This window comes from Equus asinus, chromosome 3 (genome assembly GCF_041296235.1).
Source record: "Equus asinus isolate D_3611 breed Donkey chromosome 3, EquAss-T2T_v2, whole genome shotgun sequence".
NCBI lineage: Eukaryota > Metazoa > Chordata > Mammalia > Perissodactyla > Equidae > Equus > Equus asinus.
The window spans coordinates 83,048,517-83,067,327 of NC_091792.1; the positions used below are offsets into that span (position 1 = coordinate 83,048,517).

The 18,811-nt window shown below is 33.8% G+C and overlaps 1 protein-coding gene across 14 annotated transcripts in view; it reads right to left on the bottom strand.

Annotated features, from left to right (window-relative positions):
* Positions 1-18,811, bottom strand: part of RAP1GDS1 (Rap1 GTPase-GDP dissociation stimulator 1) — a 150,699-nt gene that overhangs the window by 52,093 nt on the left and 79,795 nt on the right. For 10 of the 14 annotated variants that reach the window (XM_070505324.1, XM_044766357.2, XM_044766355.2 and 7 more), the window contains one exon: positions 1,621-1,767. The exons of the other annotated variants lie outside the window; for them this stretch is intronic. In XM_070505324.1, coding sequence (XP_070361425.1) covers positions 1,621-1,767 — 147 coding nt within the window. The remainder of the gene's footprint in view (positions 1-1,620; positions 1,768-18,811) is intronic. 14 annotated transcript variants of the gene reach the window in all.

An 18,811-nucleotide genomic window follows, 5' to 3' on the forward strand; every position in this document is an offset into this window, starting at 1 on the left:
TGGATAATTTTAATTCTGAGGTTTAAACGGGTGTCCCTTGGACAGGATGTGACCTGAGGACACATTCTATTTAGTTTGTACAGTGCTAAGAAAGCAAATGTAATCCAACATTTAAAAATCAGATGTTGGGGCCGGCCCTGTGGCCAGCTGGTTAAGTTTTCAAGCTCTGCTTTGGTGGCCCAGGGCTTGCGTGTTCAGATCCTGGGCGTGGCTTATCAAGCCATGCTGTGGCAGGATCCCACACAGAGGAACTAGAACGACCTACAACCAGGATATACAACTATACACTGGGGCTTTGGGGAGAAAAAAAAAAAGGAGGAAGACTGGCAACAGATATTAGCTCAGGGCCAATCTTCCTCACTAAAAAAAAAAAAAAAATTAGATGTCACTTGAAAAGCTAGATTTTCAGGTTTTATCCACCTTCAAATGAAAGGATCTGGCAGTATTTGGCCAAATTCCCATATAGAAACAACTGGATAGAGGAGAGTGAAGTCATGAGTCACTTAACGACGGGGACATGTTCTAAGAAATGCATTGTTAGGCAATTTCGTCATTGTGCAAACATCATAGAGTAGATTAACACAAACCTAGATGGTATAGCCTCTTCAATTTGCTCTCTTCAATTTGCCACAGCCCCCACCATTTGCTATTGTCCCTAACACCATGGCCAAATGTCAGCAGCCATTTGTCATCAATGTTTATCTTTTCTTCATTTAATTATTGAGAATATTTCTTTGCACCCATGACTACCAAAAGTGAAAAGATGAAAAGTATGCCAAAGGGCCATGTGTTTCTAGAACACATGAACCTGAAAATAAAGAATACAATATTACATGTTCAATACACAAATAAAATATGTCTCTGTCAATGACTACAAATTAAAATGCCATCATGGAACACACCACAGAAAGATCTTCTCTGTGTTCTAGGAACCTACCAGAGTTTGAGTGTTTGATCCATGCAGTAATTCACGTAAGACGATAAATAAATGAATTTTTTGTGACATTTCATAGTATAGTGAAGGTTTCATATCACTGTATTTATGTTAATTTAATTAACAAACCACAGAAGCTATCTGAAAATTGCTGACATGTCATCTGTTGCTACGTTCTAAGAATGTTTTACAGAGAAAAGAAATTTCTGTTTACAAGTATTTCAGACATCTGCAATTGCTCTGAACTTTATTTTTCTAAGGCCCGATTTTATTAAAAGACTTTTTTTATTCTTACAAGTAATCTAGCATTTAGATAAAATCATTTTACTTATATAGACAGTGTTTACGTTTTAAAGCTACTCCTAGTATTAATGCAAATTAACATGAAGATATTTTAATATTGTTTATTTTTAAAATGTTCATAGCAAGAAATCTTAAACCATACCATTATGTTGTTTTTTATTTTTGGTATTAACATGGGCAACTCTTCAAAAACGAGTCCCACTTAGTAAATTAGACCATTTTATATTTTTGAAACGTAATTTAATGTTGGATAAATGTTGATTTTATATGCCACTTACGAATTCTTTGTCCATAATTTTTCTAAATATTTTTGGTTTGTACTATAGTAATGATGATTTTAATTTTTTCCCCCAGAGATAAAGCAAGTTTTCAATTTTGTTTACCATTCTCATTGCTATAGTTCATCAGCATGCCACAAAAGACAGTCAAGAGCTTCTCATTGGCGGGATCTGTTATACTGCACAGTGACCTTAAATGGTCAATTACAATCTGTGCACCACCTGCTTGGTCAACTGCACTTCTGCCCTCATCTGTAAAACAAAGAGTTACATTAAAAATAAAAGAAAAAATAAATGTAGCTTACAATTCCAAATACAAAACATAACAGTGTTATTCCTTATTTAGTGAGTAAGTAGAAACAGACGTAAGCAGGGCATTAAATGTCTTTTTAGAAAAACAAAACAAATAAACATGGAAATGGGGGTGGGATGGGGAAAAGAGACAATAACTTTTTAAGAGAACAAAGATTATTCTCATTGACATCATATAGGAGCTTTTTAAAAGAACTTCTCTGGTTTCTAGGAGTTTATGACTATGATATGAAAATTTCACCTCCTATTTCGCAAATGACAATTCTGCTTAAGAGAAAAAAATAGGAACTAAGTGATATTCCACTGGAATATTTTTGTTTGGTCAGCTTCGAAACCATTAAATATATCTTCCTATGAGTGGTTTTCAGTTAGCTATTATCAGGGAAGACTGTCTGCGGTACAGGATAATTCTAGGTCATACTATGTAATTCTCAAGTGTTAGTACTAGGATTTTTTTAATGGCATTTTCTATAGTGCATAAGCATGATCCCTTTTTTGTTTATTGGTAATTTGCGTTTCATTTTTCCTTATTCTTTCTATTCTAGAGCACACCAATATACTTCCACATTACAACCAGCAGTTAAACAACCGTCAAATACATTTTCTGTTACGTGTACATTGAGATTACATAGAACAGATGTCATTCAGCTGTTGGAACATATGAACAGCTTTAGAATACTTTCTAACTCTTAAACATAGGAATTGAAAGAGATGAAAAAAAGAAAATCCCTTTCTAAATATGACTTCGTTATATAAAATATGATAGATTCTAGAACAGTGTTGTCCAATAGGAATACGAGAGCCACAAAAGTGAGCCACATATGTAACTTAAATTTACGAGCAGCCACATTAAAAATGCAAAAAGAAACAGGTGAAAAATTAATTTTAGTAATCTATTTTATTCAATCTAACATATCTAAAATATGATCATCCCAACATGCAATCAATACACAAATTATTAATGAAATATTTTACATCCTCTTTTTTGTAATAAATCTTTGAAACCAGAGTGTATTTTACACTTACAATTACACGTCAGTTCAGACTAGCCACATTTCAACTACTCAATAGCCAGTCTGGCTGATGACTGCTATACTGGATAGTGTAGCTGCAGAAGCATAAAAGAAGGATCAATAAGAGAAATGACTCACAAAGGAATGATAGCTATGAAGTTAGTGAATGAAAGATTTTCATTTTTCTAAAGAACTGAAACTAAGGCCATATCTTTATCATTGTTGCTGCTATATAAGTTGTGTGTGTGTGTGAGAGAAAGAATATGAGAATGTGAATGAAAATCACTTGCTTGCTTTTCTTTCTGTTTTAACCATGATAATATAGTTTAGTTTTGCTTGTTTTTTGACCTTTATTTAAATGGAATCATGTTGTATTTATTCTTTTGTGCCTACCTTCTTACATTCAACATTAAGTTTGTGAAATTCACCCCCTGTTACATGCTTCCCTGCTGTGTAATATTCCTGGTATGAACACATCACAATTATTTGTCTATTCTTTTGCTGACTACTATTTGGGTTGTTCCTAGGTTTGGACTATTATTTACAATGCGTAGACAATCTTGTTGGTTCACAGAGTCTGCATATCTTCCACTTTCTAGATAATGACAAACAGTTTCCCAAAGGCAGTGTACACTCTCTCCAGCAGTGTGTGAGAGTCCTTGTTGTTTCACCTCTTCACCACCACTCGGGGATTATTCAGTTTTTAAAGTTTAGGCAATCTGATGGGTGAGGCTGAACCTATTCCAGGAGCAGGTCTTTACTGACAGTCCACTTTTCTGTACACTCAATAAGGCAGTTAATTTAGTATCAAGAACATACAGCATGCACATGAGAAAAAAAAGCACCACAGTAGTTCCAGTTAAGGAGGGAGGGAGAGAAGGAGAGAGATAAATGGATATATAGATATTAGAATTTGAAAGAAAAAAGTGGAAGGAGAGCCAAGTAGCTACTACAAACTGGAAAGGCGCAATTCTGGAACTTTTTAATATTCATGCTTATAGAAAAGCCTTATAATAACATCAGCAAATACATTGTTTTTATCATTTCTATCATCATCAGCTTCCCCAAAAGAAAATTTAGAAGGCTCAAATCTTTGAAAAGACTAAACAGGAAAAATGGAAGTCAGCATAGAATTGGAGGAAGAACTTTGGCATCCGAACTTGATTTAAACAATTTCAGCCCTGCTACTTCCCAGCTGTGTTAACTCAGACAATTAGCTACCTAAACTTTAGGAATTTCCATTTCATCAGTTATAAAATGAAGATAATAATTCCTCTATCTCCTGAGGGTAAGGCAAGAATTAACTGAGATAAATGGAAGCCCTGATGCAGTCAGTATCTGGAATGGAGTAAGAACTCAATTATCAGCTCCCTTTCTCTTTTCATTATAAATAAGTCATTTTTACTTCTTTTGACAACAAATAAAATGAAAGGAGGTCCCAGGAGAAAAGCTCATGATGTAAAAGAAACTCATAATCCGAAATAGCAAATTTTTTCTGAAATTAGTTTTCCAAATATTTATTTATATTTTTACAATGTAAAAGTCTATAATTTTATGCTACATTCTACTTTTGTGGTTTAAACATCACCTTTCTCATATTTCTTTTCAGAACTTCTCTGGATCACGTACAAATTTAAAATGTTTTAAATGAATTATGCCTACATACATATTTGATATTAGTTTTTCTCCCACCATCTAATTATCTGTACAATAACAGGATCTTGGTTCCTTATGCATCCATCTGCTCATACTACTTACTTCCCACCAGAAGTAATAATCCTTTGTGACATCAGGAATGGTTACTATGGTGATGATGATGATGCAGCACCTCAGAAAATTATGAGTCCATCAGAGAAATAAAGAGCAGGAGGTAATCATACTAACAAGAAAATTTCATCTAAATTTTGTTAAAAATTAATAATGAGAAACATGAGAAAAGTATGCGTGGAGACACTGTTGAATAAATTATCTTTCGTGTTTTCAAAGAAGTTTTAGCAAATAAAAAGAATCCACTTTTAACATTCTAAAGTGTCATGGATTTGTGCACTGCCTCACTTTCTGTTTCTATAAAAGCATCCTGCACATAACGCCCTGCAGGTGTTAATTAATGATGCTGGCTGTGCACAGGCTGCACACACACTACAGTAAGTGCTGGAGTGCTTGGCATAATTAAAGATAGTACAGAGCGCAAAGCTACTGAGGCTTTTTAAGGTTACTGATGGCCAAATGAAAGCTAAGGCTCTGAGCAGCTAGATACAAATGATTTTTACTGTAAATGTACTTTAGAGATAATACTATAAGTGAATTAAGAAGATAAATTATAAACCATTTTTCTTTTTTGTTATATTTCAACGCAGACTTTGCTTAAAGAAATTATGATTCAATATCAGCATTCTGAAGAATGCTTGGGAAATGTGAATTCTAATTCAACATTCCCTCACTAAACACTAAAAAACGGTATATTGAAATACCTTTGCCATTCAGTTCAGCAAGACGATAGCCCTGTCTTATTATCAATTGAAATCTATTTTTGAAGATTCATTTCTGAAAAGTTCTTTGGTATCCTTCCCCCCAAAATCTTTTTAGAGTATCTATGAACTTAACAAATATTAAGACCAATCTATTACGCAATAGCTTCCCAAAATGCACCCTAAACAGAGAGAAGTCAATAGCCAAAATCTATTTCACATATAACTGGTTAAGGCATCGGACAATAACACAATTTTCATATCCATATCAAAACTCATGGAGAGTCACAAATCGATTCATTGAGACCTATTCTGAGAGTGAGAGATTTCTAAAACTCCTGAAGAATGTGCTTTAAATAGTATTTAGAGGCACCACAAAGAAGGAACTAATTACACAATCTTTAACTTTGTAAAATTATAGGCCTTATACACATGGACAAGCCCTTAAACTGTGCTGCATAATCTTTTCACACATCACTGTCACATTACCTATGGCAAACCCTCCAGAGTACAACTTTCTAAAGTTCCTCCCTTTCCCAACTCCTGCATTCATAACAGAAACGAGGCTTCCAATTTCACCGAGAACACAGAAGACATCAGATACAATCTTCCTCACTTTTCTACCCTCTCCAGGTGCAGGATTATATGCATCTTTTCCCAATAACTTTCAGTGTCTCATACTGTAATTTAAGTTCAGTTGTAGCTAATTAAGAGTAAAGAAAAGAAAGGGAGACAATTTATTTGCAACAGAAGGTAAGACTTCGTTCTTCAAGATAAAAAAAACTGTAGACATGTCATAAGCTAAGGTCTCTTAGGAGCTGAATGGAAAGAACATTTAATGATGAAATCCTAAGACTAGTCTTGCTTGTCAGAATGGGAATTAGAATTTCTTTGTTATGAAAATTTTGAAATGTGAATAATTTCAATAAGGTAAGGAAAAAATTTTTAATATTAGAAAAATTGTAATATCACTGAAGTAATGACTTATCAAATAACTGTAATAAGGTTTCTAAATTTGGGGTTTTGATAAGTTTGACCACAAGAAAGCCTCTGAACCTCTGTTGATGTCAGTTTCCTGATCTGGAAAAGGCAGAAGCAGGAGCAAAAGACTGCTCCTCTTCTTAGCTCGGACACTCTCTTACCCATTTCTATTTCTACTGTGCCCATGTTTTGAACACAGGAAGTACTTAATACATGCTGTGTGCAGTTGTTTTTAATGGGAAAGAAACCCAAAACCTCAAACCTTGCTGTTTTAGTTTTCCAATCATTAATCATTATAGTTCAGATACTTTTACTTTTCCCAAGTAGCTATTACTAGAAACTATAAAGACTTATGGCAAATAAATCAGAAATTCTTTTTTCAAGCTAAGCTGGAAAGATGAGTTCTGCATTTTTTTCTGCTGAGTTCTAAAAAATTATGCTGTCTAGAAATAATAATAGTTTTTGATGTGCTCTTTCTTAGTGAAAAGGAAAGTGATTCAGAATAGATACTTAAAGTCAAAACAATTATAACTTAAGTCCTTACCAGTGTTAGTTTGCAAAAAGTGATAGAATTACAAAGGTGCCACAATAAAATTTACTTTAACCAAGTTACTCATGGTTTTTCCTTCAGACTCCACTGCTATGCCACTTCTTAACCTCTAAGAACAAATACTTTGTTATGATAAAATTTGAACATGTATAATGTATTCTGAGAAAGGATTTCAAAACAATAGACAACATAAATTAGCCTCATTTTAAATGTAAGGACACAAATACTACTCTGAGTCTTTTTAGTCAATACCACACTCATAACTGAGACTAGACTCCTAGATATGAAACTTCAAAGAGCCAATTAGTACTCAGGCTATGCCAGCCACATGTTATGAAATTCAGATGTCTTAGTTAAATGAAAAATATTACTGAAAATCCTCACACTATGCCATCGCTGAGTTAAGGAAATGATTCAATTACTTAATTTTACCAGAATTCTGTGTAAAGAATGTTCCAGATAAGCAGCAAACGGGATGAATTTGTAAATATTTTCATTAAAATGTTACTTTAAAAAAAGCTGGTTGTGGGGCTGGCCCTGTGGCCGAGTGGTTAAGTTTGTGCGCTCCGCTGCAGGCGGCCCAGTGTTTCGTTGGTTCGAATCCTGGGCGCGGACATGGCACGGCTCATCAGACCATGCTGAGGCAGCGTCCTACATGCCACAACTAGAAAGACCCACAACGAAGAATATACAACTATGTACCGGGGGGCTTTGGGGAGAAAAAGGAAAAATAAAATCTTAAAAAAGAAAAAAAAAAAAAAAAGCTGGTTGCTATCTTTAAATTTAACTGAACTGAAAGGAATCAAATATCAAAATTCTTCCTAAAAAGTTAAAACACAAACTCATGACGGAGATTTACTGATGAATGTATTCTTAGCCTGTCTTTCAGATTCAGTAATTTAACATCTTTATCTGTTTGAGATAATGTTACTGATGTAGGAGTATGATTTTGAGACACAGACGTTATTCTTGCTTATTATGATTCGAGCTGTGTCCCCCTCAAAATATATGTCCTAGTACCTCAGAATGTGGCTTTATTTAGAAAAAGGTTCATTGCAGATGTGATTAGTTAAGATAAGGTCATGCTTAGTAGGGTGGGTCTTTACTCCAATACGACTGGTAACCTTATAAGAGGAGAGCGATGCAGAAAGGAGAATGCTCTGTGAAGATATAAAAACAAAAAGGGAGAAGACAGCCACATGAAGACAGAGGCAGAGACTAGAATTTTCTGCCACAAGCCAAGGAATTCCTGAGGCCACTAGAAGCTAGGAAGAGGCAAAAAAGGCCTGCTTGCCCACAGGTTCCAGAGGGAGCAGGGCCCTGCTGACACCTTAATTTTGGATTTACAGCCTGCACAACCATAAAATAGTAAGTTTCTGTTGTTTTAAGCTATCCAGTTTGTAGTACTTTGTTACAGCATCCGTGGGCAACTAATATATTCTTCCACATAAACAACATGAAATATCCTAGCTTCATTTTTTTAAGTGAGTATTTGACATTTAACTAAGCCTTTACTATATATTCAGATTTGATATATCTCACAGAAATTATGGTTTTCAGATCACTAAGAATAATATATATCAGTTTAATTAATATAAGAATTGTTTAATCAATAGGCAATATACATGTAGCAAACTATGATATGGGCACAAACAGTGGAAAAATACAGTCTTTTTCCTCATTAGTTAATCTACTGTCCTTGAATTTTTTCTATTTAGCAACAAAATGTTTAGAAATGGGTTTTTGTTCCACAAACTAAAAATAATAGTGATTGATGCTCTGCATGGTGCTTGCCAACTACAGTCTACTGTTAGGAGAGGAGTAAGAGTATGGAGAGAATCCCTTTGTGGTACCGGCTTGCATGGATGGCTAAAAGCTGAAGAGAAAGAAGGAACACTAAAATAAGTCCTCCAGCATCCCTACTCTAGGCACAAGGTAAGAAAAGCCCACTATTAAAAAAATTTCAACCCTACAGCACTGAAGTAAAGTTAGCAACAGCAAAACATGAACCCAGCTCAACTTCTGACTAGACTTCTTGGACTTCCACCGCTTACTAACCACCTGAAATAAAAGGAAGTGCGCTTATTTCCAAGGATTAAATACTCAATCTATCTTGAGATATTAATCTCAATCTCTACTATTTTTCTACAATGTTCACCATTCAATAAAAAAATTAAGAGATGCATTAAAAAGGAAGAAAAAATAACCCACTGTCAAAAGATAAATCAAACATCAGAACAAGACTCAGTTAACCCAGATGTTAGAAGTATCAGATGAGACTTTAAAATAACTATGATTAATATATTAAAGGACCTACTGGAAAAGATGAATAATATTCATGAAGAGATATGGAATTTTGCAGAGAAATGGGAACCATAAAGAGTTAAATGGAGATGCTAGAAATGAAAAACACAATATCAAAGATGAAAAATTATTTTAAGAGGCTGAACAGTAGAATCAAGAAAACGAAGAAGACTCAGTGAACTTTTAGATCAAATAACTATAAAAACTAAAACATAAAGAGACAAAAGAGTAGGGGAAAACCCAGAGCACTTAAGAGCTAAGAGAAAATAGCAAATGGTCTAATGTAAGTGTAATTGAAATTCCAGAAGAAGAAGAGATAGAGAACAGGGTAGAAGAAATATTAAGAGTTAATGGCTGAGAATTTTCCAAAAGTAATAAAAGACATCATGCTACAAATCTATGAAGTTTAGGGAACCCCAAGAAAAGCAAACAAAAAAAAAATACAACCAAACAGCCAAACTTCTAAAACTTTAAATAAAAGGAGAATCTCTTGAAGGCAGCCAGAGGAAAAAAAGAAACATTTATACTTAGAATAGCAAAAATAAGAAATAGAGCAGACTTTTTGTCCAAAACAATGCAAGCTAGAAGGCAATGGAATAACATCTTTAAAGTACTGAAAGAAAAAACTGTCAACCCAGAATTCCATTACCCAGTGAAAATATCTTTCAATAGTTAAAGTGAAGTAAAGGATTTTTCAAACAAATAAAAGCCAAGAGAACTCACTGACAGCAAATCTGTTATACAAAAAATGTTAACAAAAGTTTTTCAGGCAAAAGGTGTGTAATACCAGACAAAAATTTGGATCTACCCAAAGAAATAAAGAACACTGAAAATGATAAAAATGAAAGTAAATATAAAAAACAGTTTTCCTCCTACTTTTAAAGATAATTGACTGTCTAACCTAAGAATAATATATTTTGTAGCTTCTAACATACGTAAAGACAAAATATTTGGCAATAATAGCACAAAGAATGGGAAGGAGGAATTGGAAGTATACAGTTGTAAGGTTATTAAACTATATATGATGTGATATAATATTTGAAGGTAAACTGTGATAAGTTAAAGATATATACTGCAAACCACAGGGCAATCCCCTAAAAAATTAAAAAGAGGTATAACTAGTAAGCCAATAATGGGGAAAAAAAGTGGGAGAAATAAAAATCACCCAATTTATCCAAAAGAAGGTAGAACGAGACAGAAACAGGAAAAAAGAATAGTTTGGACAATCAGAAAACAACTAGGAAGATAGCAGATTTCAAGCCAACCATATAAAAGTCACATTAAATACATATGGTCTAAAACTCTCACTTAAAATGAAGAGATGGTCAGATTAGACAAAAAAGTAGGACTCAAACATGCTATCTAAAATAACTCACTTTAACTATAAGGATATTCAAGTTAAAATAAAAGAATGGTAAAAGATCTATCACACAAATACCAAACAAAGGAAAATTTGTGTGTCTATATTGTCAGACATAGTAGATGAGAGAACAAGCAATATTACCAGGGATAAAGCAGGACATTAAATGACCTTAAGAAGATATAACAATCCTAAATGTGTAAGCACCCATCAACAGACCTTCACAATTTATGAAATAAAAGCTGACAGAACTAGGAAGATTGACACATCCAATCACAGAATAGGTGATTATTAAATGTTAACTTAGCCTTTGCGTCAGGCACAGTGGACATAAACAGTGAGGAAGACAGAGCAGCAAACAGAACAACAGCTTTAACACAGTTTTTTACAGGGTGTTATGCAAGCACAGAGAAGAGAACAGATACTTCTGGAGGAACAGACAGAAGAAAGAGAAGAAAGGAGGTTTATATGAAACTTCACAGAAATTAAATTTTCGTGGTAAATATAAGTATATTCACTAAGATCTATAAATTATGAATCTTTAACAACAGGTAGATATATACAGTAAAAGTATTTTCGCTAGCTCACCTGTAATCCAAGTTACACCCTATTTAACAGGAGTAATATTTCCTTAAAGTACTGATTAATGACATGCACTGCATAATCAATTTAATCAAGGTATTTCAAGACCTGTGACCAAATTAGAATTCATTCTCCTACCTTTGTTTATCAAAACTTTTTGGGGGTACCTATGACGTTTCATATACTGAGCGAGATTTTGGGAATAAAAAGATTAATTCACAGTTAAGAAGAGAAAAGTATGAAGGAAAAAATTTAACCAGTAAATAAAATTAAGTTTTCAGAGTACAATGGAAGCATAAATAAAAAATTAGTTTCACCTAGAGGAGTCAGAAAAAGATTAACGGTCATGTTTTGCAGATGCCTTTCAAGCTCTTATTGGCATTTATTATGTGTATAAAAAGAAAAAAAAAAGTGTGTCCTTTTTTGTTTAGATTCTGATTGGATTCCCTTCCTTACTAATTCTACTGAGAAAAAATTTATGGATAATAAGCTACATAGATTTAAAATGTATAACTGATGAGTTTTGACAGTTCTGTATACCCTAAAAATCACCAACACAATCAACACACCAAACATTTCATCACGATCAAAAGATTCCTCATGTCCCTTTGCAGGCCATCTCTCCTTCCACCTCTGGCCCCAGGCAACCACTGTTTTCTGTCACTATAGACTAGTTTTCACTTTATATACATGGATTCATAGAGTGCATATTCTTTTAGGTCTAACTGCTTTAACTCAACCTAATAATTTTAAGATTCATCCACAGTGTTAGATATGTAAGTTACTTATTCTTCTCTATTGCTGAAGAGTACTACATGGTATGGATGCATCATTATTTTTTTTTAATATATTCATCTATATTGACAGACATTTGGATTGTTTCTAGTTTGGGGCTATTGTGAATACAGCTGCATTTAATGTTGATGTACAAGTCTTTGGGCAAATATCTAGGAATGGAATAGCTGGATGTTATAGTAGGCATATGTTTGTGAGCGGTACTTAGAGCAGGTGTCCATTTATGAGAAGTTGTTGAGCACGACTACACCTAAAAGAAAAATTTGATGTCAACAACGTTATATTTAAGAAGTTCTCAAATGCTATAAAAACGGGAAATTCTCAAAAGGACAATGTATTTTAAGCATATAAGAGGTACTTAAATAAATGCATATCAAATTGAAATGAAACCTTAACTGCTTCATAACTAGGCAAGCACAGTGCTTTTCCCTGCCCCAAATCAATTCAGCCATTACAGAAAATCATCAGCCCCAATCTATGAAACTAATTTTTTTTTTAAAGATTTTATTTTTTTCCTTTTTCTCCCCAAAGCCCCCCGGTACATAGCTGTATATTCTTTGTTGTGGGTCCTTCTAGTTGTGGCATATGGGACGCCGCCTCAGCGTGGCTTAACGAGCAGTGCCATGTCTGCACCCAGGATTCGAACCAACGAAACACTGGGCCGCCTGCAGCAGAGTGCCTGAACTCAACCACTCGGCCACGGGGCCAGCCCCTATCTATGAAACTAATTTTAATGTATAACTTTTCTAATTAATTTTATAATAAATAACCAAATCACAAAATGAGAAAAAAATTCAGGGCTAAAAGAAATAAAATTCTAGAAATGACTATTAAGAAATTACGTTGTAGCAGTTCAGAACTGTGAGAGGAAAAAGGCAACTAGAGCTTCACGTAAGATGATGTAATTGATCCCACTCTGGGAAATCATTAAATAGTTCCACCTGGGGGCTTGTTTGTCAGTCAATAAATTTTAACATCAAATTATTTTTTTAAAAATTGCCCATGATTTTCATTCGGTTATGACTTCCTGAAATATATACCAATCTGAAACAAATAATTTGGCCTATTTCCATTTCTTTCTTTTCTTTATTAAAGTACCACATAATATTGATATGATCAACAGAGATTAGGTGATACAAATATCATATATTAAATACTTAACTGACCCATACTATATTATGTGGAAGAGAGAGAGGGAAAAAACCTAACCATCACCTGGTGTTCACTCAAATGACAAGCTGTCCAAAGGAAAGAACCTGGTTCTGCTCTTTATCTTCTTCTCACTGCTTATTTTAAGGTTTTTCAGGTCACTGAAGAACTTGTTTTGCTGCTTATTTGACACATTACTATGGTCTTGCTGCTTTAAATCCCAATTTATTTCATTTAAATCACAGTATGAGAAAAATTTTAAGTTAGAGAGCTACTAAATAGAAAAGCTCACTTTGCTATGCAAATAAATTAGAAAAACTTAAAAGAGTATATCGATCAGTAAAAGTTAAAAAAATTGAATTTAAAATATTTATTAAAAATATGTAAGGTGTATAAATTTCTTTCTATCATTCCTTATTCCAAGAAAGAAAGAATTTATTCAAGAAAATTAGTAAAGGACAGTATACCTTTTAATTTTTATTATCTATACATCTTGTGTGCAGAGGAAACAATACAGAGCAACAGACATCTGTTTGAAAACTTGAAGGGTAAACGTACGTTATCTAGCTGGTTTATTGAGAATAAAGCTCTCAGATTTTTAGCTGGATTTTCTTAGTTTTACTGATAATCCTGATAAAATCAAAATGTCCTTCATTTCCCAATGAATAAAAAGAGGAGTCAGTATTTCATACACGCCTCTACATACAGAAAGTGACAAGAATAAAGGATCAAACATGGTGAAGCACGTTTATACACACACTTTTTTACATAAAGTTTTCAAATTTGGAAAAATTTAAAAAGCTTTTCCTTCATCACTCCATCTTCTTTCAATTAAGTGAAGTTTATTTTTGTGATTCATAACAGATTAAACAAAACGTTCGTTTAGGATTAACTTTTGGTAAAATTCTTAGAACATATTCCTCCATCTGCAATTCTAAGAGCTGAACTATTACTACTGTAGCATGAAAGTATTTAATAAAGTATTTATGTATTTATGAACATGATAACTTCCTCAAATATAGTACTTACAGAGACAATGAACTACAGACAAAGACTTTAGTTCAACACGATCACCAATTCAGCTGCTGATCCTGAAAAGTCACTTGAACTCTCAGCCCTTAGTTTCCTTGTGTGTAAAATTTGGAAGGGGTGGATTAGACGACTTCTAAAAGTCCCTTCATTTAAGAGATTTTATTAATTCTAGGTGGCTTTATTCCCTTCAGTTTTCCAATTTCTCATGGTTCCTTTAATCTACATATACTATCCAAGTAACATCTGAGCATTCTGCTAAATGCGAAAGATTATTTAAACTTTTTGAATGTTTCTCCCAAAAATGTATAATATAAAAACACAGAAATTGCCCACCTGTCATTTCCTCTTGCATATCTCTATTAAGAATCTCAGACTTATTACTGCCCTCAACAAAACAAAGTAAAACAAAACAAGCAGCAATAACAACAAAACTCAGAAAAACATTAAAAAACAACCTCTGTTCTTTTCTATTCTGTAAACTGCCCTATCCACTATCCAGTTGCTCAGGCCCCAAATCTAGGAGTCACTCTTGCTTTCTCCCTTACCCTCAATCCCAATCCACCCACCACTCTAAATACTGAATTCTTCTGATGCCCTCCATCCTCACTACTATAATCCTACTCCACGTCACCATTATTTCTTGCCTGGACCACTCCAAAGTCTTATAGTTGGTCCCCAAGCTTCCATTCTTAACTTTTAACTTCAATTCTTCTCAATCCACTCTCCACGCAGCTCCAAGAGCGATGTTTTTAAATCCAAATCAGATCCCTTTTGATAACCTCTCATTACTCTAGGAGGATCCACAAGGCTCTCTATGATCTAGGTCTTGTTTACTTCTTCCACTTTATTGGACACTTTCCCCATTCACTGCATCTCATATACCTTGGTCTCTTTTCTCTTCTTTGAACACACCAAGTTCTTTTCTCACTCAGGACTTTGCAATTGCTACACTTCTATAAGGAATATTTCCCCCCTTCTCTTTAAATAGCTAGTTCATTCTCATTTTTCAGACCTCAGCTCAAATAACATCCTCAGAGAGAACTTTCTTCACCTTTAGATACTCTCTATTGTATCGCCTTGTTTATTTCCTTGACATCAATGATCACAATCTGTAAATATCTTATTTTTGTAGAATTGAGTTGTTTATTATCTATCTCTTGTGAAAGCCCCACAAGGATAGGGATTTCTCACTCTTATTTTCTCCTATGATCCCCAACACCTGGCCTAGTGACCCGAACTCAGTGGGCTCAATCAATACTTGTTGATTAAAATATTTGGTGCATATACATACACACAAGAATACAAAGGCACAGAGTGAGAATTTCCTGGGATTTACTCACCATCACTACTGAAAAAAAGCCACTCAGATCCTAAGACCCATGGTGTAGGTACTCAAACTTTCTATAGGCAGGAACATAAACAGATATCTTCAATGACATAAAGTCATGTTTCTAATTCTAATCTCACTTAGTAGAGATAAATTTTTTCCTATGTCATAAGGAGGCTGATTAAAAGAAAGATTCAACAGGTTAAATCTTGGTTTATTGTTTCACTATCATGGCATTTCTCTTTTGATGTGCAATCTTCAGCATCATAATACTGGATTTAAACTAAACATTTTGCAAATGAAAAAAAGATTGCTCTCCAAAATAGAAATTCTAGCCTTTGAATCTACATGGTATAAATGTATTTTCCTAATAAATAAATTTCATAAGTATAATCATTACTGTATGTGAGCTATATCCTCAAAGGTAGGGGGAGAAGGATTATTGTTGGTGTTAAAAAGAGAGTCTTCATACTACAAAAAGCTGGTAGCCTGCAAAAACTATAATCTTATTTCTGTTGTGGGTGCATGAAAAAAAAGTTGGTAGCAAGGACCTAATTCATAAGAATAGTATCATATTTCTTAAGTCAGACATATTGGCTATTCTGATGTGTATGATTATAAAAGATTTTTTGTATTCTTCTTAAATACACTGCCTTTTAATTTTTCCAAGTGCTATTTTATTTTCCTGGAGCAGGGTAATGGTAAATAGACATACTATTTTTCAAGATAAAGTCAAAAGATACGTATGAACTCTACTAAGGAAAAAAATTAAATTCTGATACTTACATTTCCCCCTATAATTTTGCCAAAGTGGTGAATTCCTATTATGTAACTTAGTTATATTCAAATATGTTTTAAGCATTCAAATGAAAAATTTGAACCCATCAACATCTTTTCTGAATTCAAAAACCATCTTATTCATGATTCAGGTGCAGGTAAAATGCATGAAAGACTAGACATAAAAGCAAAAGCTATAAATATTACGTCGGTGAAATTACAAAAACGAGTCATGAAGAAAAAATCACCATGACCGTTAAGTACTCATATACCAAAAAAAGAGGCATAAAGCTTGCAATTTTGTGGCATAGTATTATATTCAGGTTTAAATTTTGCCTTTATACAGGAAAATTTCAAGTATATTTATATATTTACGGTTATAATGCTGGATCAGGAGAGGAAAGCACTAGTTTCACAGGTGCAGTTTAAAATTAGGTCATAGCATGGCGTTTGATGGACATAGCTTTGGTGTGTCTGCTAATATTAGTATTAATTTCTATAGTCCAAGAGATTGCTCATATCAGTCAAAATTGTTTGACGATTCTACTTTTTTCAAAAAGTTCTTATAGAATAATAAAGCATGCATAAATCACCACACATTTGCTACAGAATCACTGAAGTTACTTTCTATATTTTAATATTTCTATATTAACATTTTATTAGCAAAAGATTGAGTATCTGTAGTATACAAATTATAAAGTAATTTATTACATTTTATTATTTCCATAAAATTACCTTAAGTGACTTCTGAACAGCATTCAGGTAACAATGTAAATAATTTATTGCTCCAATTTATTAGTCCAATTGCTGAAGATCAAAATTAAATTTTATTCCAGTTATTTTAAATATAAGAGATGGTTTTGTATCAAAGTATTTCATACTTTAATGAAATTATGCTAGATATATATACAGAGATGTGTGTCTATATATGTATATATATGTGGGTATATGTATGCATACACATACATAGTTATAATGTAGAATTTAACTTGAACTAACAGCACAGTTTCTCAAAAGGTACAAACGTTAATTCCACTTAGCAAGAAGCATGGGAATTATTCACCTTTAAATAGTATTTATCTTTTGTATTCCCTCCCAGCCAGAGGAAATACCCTCAACTTGTAGCAGGGACAACTTTGATTAAAAACAGAGAAACTTCTCAGTACTTCAGCTTGCTTATAAAGAAGAAAAATAGAAAAATAAGAACAAAACATAAGAAGAACAGAGGATAATATGTAATGACAGAGTTTCAATAAGGAGACTAGAAATGGTATTTTTAACGTGTTCAAACTCTGAATTTATCTTTAACAGGTGAAATTAGGGTAGTAAAAGTAAGAGGGGAAAAAAAGATTTAAACACAAATACCAAAAAACCCCCGCAAAACTTATTTTTGCAGAGGTTTATAATTAGACTTTCTCTACACTATCTAAGACTTGTTAATCAGGAGAGGAAAATTCCAAAGGCCCTTCAGGCTTGACGCAGAGACTAGGAGGGAACCTGATATTCCAAGGGACAAAAAATATTAATCTGGCAGGGCTGGTCCTGTGGCGTAGCGGTTAAGTTTGCGCGCTCCGCTTTGGTGGCCCGGAGTTCGCCGGTTTGGATCCCTGGTGCAGACTTACGCACCACTTATCAAGTCACACTGTGGCAGGCCTCCCATATACAAAGTAGAGGAACACGTGCACGGATGTTAGCTCAAGGTTAATCTTCTTCCAAGAAAAAGAAAGAAATTAATTTGGCAACCACATATGACTTCTTGAAGTCAAGAAAAATCGCCTAATATTTCTGCCATGTGCAATCCTCCCTCACGTTACCTCCACTTTCATATCTATGAAACTGGTAACAACTATTTGAAAACTATTATTCTGTCTCTTTAACAAGGCATTGGCTTTTTCATAACATAGTACTTGGAATTAATCAAGCATTGCAAAAAAGCAGCTATATAATGTGTTCTTTGTCCTACAATTTTTATTAAGGTAAAAATTTTATAGAATCTTAGATTTTTAAATGCCATTTTAATAAACAAGAGGGATTTGAATGTGATACCAAGTACAGAAATGGAAAGATCACAGTTCCTCAAAGTACAAACTATCTGAAGGGCTAGTTAAGAATTTAACATTGCTTAAACATGGTGCCGTACTTTGCAAGAACCAAACAAATTGATAACAAAAGATCCTATCTTACTTCATATTTTAACGTCATTCTCTCTGCTCCAGTCTGTATTTACCGTATCACACCTGGCCTACTGTAATGGCTTCCTGATACCTCTACCTCACCTCTCTTCCATTCCAACCCAAACTATATGCTTCCACGAAACTGAAAATATCAATTTCAAGTTATTTTCAGTGGCTCTTTCCTGTCCATACATCAAAGAGCAACATAACTCCTTAGCCTACGCACATTTTAAGTGCATGATACACATTAACAAATTAATGCAAAATCAAGATCTCTAACCACAGTAAACCTCCACTACCACTTGGCTATTTAAAAAATTAGATCTTCATGACTGTTTATAACATACCCCACAGTCCCAATTCTGAACTCTTCCCCAACACCACAAGTTTCCCACCATCACCTTGCCAGTGACTTTTATTAACAGACTCACTTTACTGGGAAGACAGAGGCCATGCTAGAAACACTCTTTTG